Source organism: Atta cephalotes (genome assembly GCF_000143395.1).
Source record: "Atta cephalotes unplaced genomic scaffold scaffold00006, whole genome shotgun sequence".
Classification (NCBI taxonomy): domain Eukaryota; kingdom Metazoa; phylum Arthropoda; class Insecta; order Hymenoptera; family Formicidae; genus Atta; species Atta cephalotes.
In genome coordinates this window covers 5894278-5900277 of record NW_012130070.1, presented here as the reverse complement: position 1 = coordinate 5900277, position 6000 = coordinate 5894278, and the positions used below count along the sequence as shown (strand labels likewise).

The 6000-nt window shown below is 33.4% G+C and overlaps 1 protein-coding gene across 1 annotated transcript; it reads right to left on the bottom strand.

The window, feature by feature from the left end:
- Positions 1-2507: 2507 nt before the first annotated feature.
- LOC105626785 lies at positions 2508-5243 on the bottom strand. The gene is made up of 3 exons (XM_012208080.1): positions 4817-5243; positions 3033-3889; positions 2508-2960 (listed from the first exon to the last, which is right to left on the bottom strand). The coding sequence occupies exons 1-3, from the start codon at positions 5241-5243 to the stop codon at positions 2508-2510; spliced, it is 1737 nt and encodes a 578-aa protein (XP_012063470.1).
- Positions 5244-6000: the final 757 nt, after the last annotated feature.

Genomic DNA, 6000 nt, shown 5'->3' with positions numbered 1-6000 from the left:
GTACGTGTCGTAGTGTGTAGTGTAGTGTGTAGTGTAGTGTACGTGTGTACGTAGTGTGTGTGTGTGTGTGTGTGTGTGTGTGTGTGTGTGTGTGTGTGTGTGTGTGTGTGTGTGTGTGTGTGTGTGTGTGTGTGTGTGTGTGTGTGTGTGTGTGTGTGTGTGTGTGTGTGTGCGTGCGTGCGTGCGTGCGTGCGTGCGTGCGTGCGTGCGTGCGTGCGTGCGTGCGTGCGTGCGTGCGTGCGTATGTACGTATGTACGTATACAATATCACAATATGCGCCTTGGTTCTTTTTTCACACAAGTGACTTCTTGTTAAATGATAAGCTAAAAGTGTGCAAGCAACTAGCTATGAACATCAAATTTTGACTGCAATCTGACGTACATATATCAAATCTATCGAATAATTATAATTACAGATAGGTCAACGATGTTAAAACAACACTCAAAGTTATCAAATATAGCATTCACAATTTAAGTAGTCGAATGATAGGTAAGATTACAATTTGCATTGTTGACTGATTTGCGTCCTTTTAATCTAGGACAAAATTGTGAATGCCAATGTGCACGATATGTGACTATTGATACTGCTTATGTAACGATGCATAGTTAAGAACATTTATATGTATGCGTGAATACATGCGCACGAAGAATAGATGCGTTTTATCAATGTGATCAATTTGTATATGTAACGCTATGTGTTCTCCTGAATAAGTCAAATATTAAATAATTGAAGGCGTTACATTAGCATTGTCTTTCTCATTCGCTTAATTCATTTCACGAATGTTCGATTATACAATTTTCGGTACTATATCTTGTATCGTTATTTTCTAGCATTTTTTTATTGTACCTTAGTCAAGAGTGAGACTCAGCATTAACATCAAAATATAAATTAAATAAGACGTATTTTGTTTAAATCAGCAATTACGAATGTGTCATGCATGAAAATATTTTGCAAGTTATTTATCAATAAATAATATGTCTGATAATTGACATATCTAAAAATATGTTCGAAAAAAAATAGATTCTAATTATATCTGCATGCTAGAAATCTTAATTTTTATCAACAATTGTTTTTAATTATCAAATGTCCATTTTACCTTGCATTTAAAAGCAATCTTGGTGGATCTTCCATTGTCCATCAAGTGTTTAGAAAAAAAATTAAAAATAAATTGTTGATGATTGAAAACTTATACTGACAACGTAATAATATTCCAATTATGATAAAATTTGCTGCATAAACATGTTATATTTACTTTTGAATATTCTTTGATAAATAATTGCTTATAGAAAGTATGTCATCTAGCTTATTAATATGTAGATGAATTATACGTTGCTCATACAATACAATTCGATTCTTACGTTACGCCTAAATTGATAGGATAAAAATGTTAAATGGTCGACTGAATTTTATTAATATTTTTTCAAATCAGAGCATCACAGAAAACGAACGTAAGAAAAAATGTATTGTAAAACTTTATAAATATTGTACGATATCAGATTTTATAACATACACAAAAATGTACGGATTGCTGATAGAGCAAAGTACTGCGTCATTTGATTGGAAAAAGTAAGAAAGCGTTGTATAGATTCATATCTACTTGTGTGTGCATGGAAAGTATATATGCTCGTTAATATTAGACCTGTTCTTTTTGGCTGAACTTTTGCACCAGTTCATCTTTTTTCTTTTTTCCTTCTGAAGAAAAAAGGAAGAAAACAGGTGGTGCAAAAGTTCAACTAAAAAGAGCCTATTTTGTAACACGATTATTAGCAAGGGGTAGACAATCGTATCTTGTATAAATCAATGTGACTTAGTGACATTGAATACGATGATCGAGCTGCTACGAACTTACTCTTTAATCAATGAATGCCCTCGTTATTTGTGAATACTGAAGGCGAAGAAGGAGATATTGTTTAAAATGCTGTATAATATATTATGTATTTGATAATGAGACGATGAGAAATATACATCAAACGATTTGTTATTATTATATAAAATGCAAACTGTGTACATGGATAATTAATAAGGAAGGTTCACGAGGCTGTAAAAAAATTTTGTTCAGTTTTATACGGCGATAACGTTTGTAACTTGCGAATTTCAAGAATTCCATCGTTCAAACAATCTTCCCGGGATAAAGCGTCATTGATTGTTAATTGCATTTTTGTAACTTTAAAAGTTCCTGTGTAAAATAAAACAAGCGCGTGATCCGAAGTGATAAAAATCTTTGTACAGAAATTATTACACAGAAAAAAGAATAGCATAAAATGAATTTCAAAGAATTTGATACTTCGCGAACGTTCCTTATCGAGAAACCATTTGAGATCCTTTTTCATGAAGCGCAGTTAGATGAATAAATAATTCTATACATTTTAAGCAACCGGAAGATTATAGTACCACATCAAATCACATTGCTGTTTTACATAATATTTCTTTAATAATTATGGTACTGACTCGTTGATACGTTGCAAAACATCGCTCGCCGATCGTCGTCTGTTGAAGGAGGAATCTTTCAAAATATTCCGAGGAACTTACTCGGGGGACAAGCCGGCAATTGACATGCTTTCTCTTCCATCTCAGTTTCCGCATCATTACAGTCGTGCAGGCAATGCCGCCACCTGATCTGTCGACCCTTGCCGCAGGTGACGCTACAGCTGCTCCAGTCCATCCACCTGCCCCACTTGCGACGCGATTTCCTCCTCGTTCGATATTCTCCTCGCGCGAATCTCGAACCGTTAGAACGCATTTGGGATGTTCTTTTACCTGCCAAAATTGCTTCCTTTGCAAAGCGCTGGCGATTGTCAGTGTTCTCAGCAATCTTGGATGTAGAACTTGAGATGTCTTTCTTCTTCACGTTCATCTTCGGTTCCTCCTTCATTGTGCGATTTTTACAAGAATCCCTTTCTTTTATAGAATTATATAGAATTTCACTACGATTGCTCACATATACTTGCAGTTCGTTTATCTGGAAACGAAGGATCTCTACACTAAACTCTGATATAATCTGCAAGAAAGATTCCTGACAACAGTTTCTTACCTTGGCGATTAACTTTTCAGCAAGCTCCTTAATTTCTTCGATCGATCTTACAGCACGATTACCTTGAGTCCTTCTGTACCTTGTCTTCTCATTTTTCGTGTCTCCGATTCCTTCTTCGATGTATTTGAAACGTGTCGCTTCCTTTGAGTTCTTATCGTTTCGTAAATACTTAGACATAACTTGCTGGTTTCTCTTCGCTCGCAACTTTGAGTCCTCCGATAATTCTACAGACATCTCGTTCATATGATCATACTTTTCTTTTTTTGTATTTCGATTTTCGATTCTCGACATGTTGGATTCAATCGGATGAGCTTCCATTTCGACTTCCGCATTATAGAACGATGTATTTTCAGAATCGCTTGTTTCCTGACCAGACACGTTTCTGGGATCTTGCTTCTTCAAAGTAATCTTTACTAGAACGTTATTAGCTTTCTTTTTTTCAGCGGAATCAAAATTCGGAGCAACATTTGGGTTAACATTGAGAATTTCATCGCTTGTATTATATTTCGGTAACATAATCGAGCAAGGACTAGTCCCGAATGAATCCGTCCAATTATTAGGACTGATAAACGATGACTTGTTCGTAGGAATTTTTTCGATACGAACATGCAATTCCGCTTTTCCAATGTGCACAAAAGGTAACATTATGGCGTTTTTTTGTCGCTGTTCTTTTGTCAAACTTCTATTTATTAATGACGCATCTTCTTTCCGATTAATTAAAGCTTCCATTTGTTCGTTAGCACTGTCAATATTATTGTTGAAATCGCTATTTTCGGATTCTCTTTTTTCTATTTTCCGCAACTTGTCGATTGCTTTAGCATGCATTCTGATTTTTTGAGTATTTTTATTTCTTTTTTCTATAAATAAATGAGATAAATAGAAAAGAATTCGTTTTGAGAAACTAAAAATTCAGATTTGATTTTGTGTAGTATGTAATATATTCGCGATATATATATGTTGCATGTTATCTATGTTGTGTCTATCACATTCTATAAATTAAAAGTACATCTTTGGTTTTAAATACTTTCTTTGTAAGGGTTTTATTTTTTTATATAATTTTTAATATATTTAACTCTTAACTATTAATTAATTTAATTTTTATTACATGTCATTTAAATAACAACAAAATGATAACAATAAAATGATTTGGATAAAATAAAATGATAAGATTGCTTTAAAACATTTGTAAAAATAGGTAAAAACTATCCTTCTTGATACTCAGTAAATAATCATAAAAAGTGATAACGTGTAAATAAGGTACGTATGCGCATTAAATAAAAGCACTTAATGTGTGTTTTATCACTTTTTACAATTATTTATTGATTATCAGGAGAGAAAGGATAAGCATAGTTTTCATCCATTTTTACAAACGTTTTAAAGCAATCTCATCATTTTATTTGTAATAAAAATTAACATGTCATTTCTCGCTTCTGATATCATAATTCTGTGTGGTTATGATGATTACTCAGGAGTTTTAAGGATTAAATTTATTTTAAATCTGTTTTAGATTAAAAATAAAGAATCTAGATAAGCAATCTCTCTCTTCTTAATACTGCATCTAATTTTGAGTTTTATTTGATTTGTAAAAATATCTCTTATATGTTAGGATTTAAATGACCATATTTAGGCCCAGTTTCACAACTCATTAACTTTTAACCGAGATTTAACAGAAATTTAACTTATTTTAAGTTAAATTTCTGTTAAAAGTTAACTATAAGTTGTGGAACTAGGCTTTAGTGAAATGAATATAATCTGATATATTTTCGAAATAAAAAAGAACATACTCAAGTTTGGATTTTTCGTTTTTTTCGTGACAAGCTGATTGGGAGACTTCAAAGCACTTTGTGCTTTGTGCTTCTTATTTTTATTTTTCGTCTCAACGTTATGTTTAGAATGTCCAATATTTCCCTTCACGCGTTTCCTACGATGACCATTTTCCGACAAGATTCCTCGTTTGTGTCGTTTATGTGATTGCGGTACCATGGTATCCACAATGGTATTAGATTGGTTCTCATACTCCGAACGTGATGCTTTTAATGTCGCGTCACTAAATATGCTTGGCTCATCAGTCCTGCGCTGGAAATTTCGTGGAAGCAAATTCACGGAACTTGGTCTGCGATGAACAATCGGTTCATTTCTCTTGACGCGAATATGATTCGCGAGATTCTGATCGTTCATATCCTCTATTATAACTGGACCGTTAAAATCCATCAAAGTTCTTGTATTTAAGCTGGCGTTTTTATATCCTTCAAGATTTATATCTCCTGCTGCTCGAAATGGTAAAGTCTCGTTCGGGAATTCTGATCTGACAATTTCGAGAGCTTTATTTCCACGAAGTGGTCTTCCCTTCCAAAAACTTACGGAGGAATTATGTGCTACTTTGTCCTCTCGAAAATCTACAAAGTAAACATTTTTTTCTGGAAAAAATGCAGAGGATTGAGCATCAATTTTATTGAGCTTATAACCATCATCATCGTTGTTGTATGACTTTTTCATTAAACAACTTCTCAGAAGTAAAATCTTTTAAAATCGATTTTAACTTAAATTTATGAAGTAGAGAATAAAGAAAGTTGATAAAATCATGAATTATAATCATGTGATTCTAAAATTCAGAAATTTATAAAGAATGGAATCGATCAGTTTGGCATCTAAAAAGCTATTTATCATTTGTTCCAATAACATTTGTCGCCTTTGCAAGTGTATACAGAAGCATTCGGCACAATAGATAAAAGTTATACGAACTGTGATGACAGATACCTGGATATGTTTTATTTTCAATCACAGCGAAGAGCAGCGTCAATATCCAAACAGTCGAGTGGATTACCAATCTCGGCATAACACGATACGTTGGAAAGGAACCGATACAGAACGAGTAATCATGAGCGTTTTTCAAATTGTTTATAGGTGTTAAGTGATTGAAACGGACATGCCTTGTTACAACTCAACTTTAATCATTTATCGGCGAGAA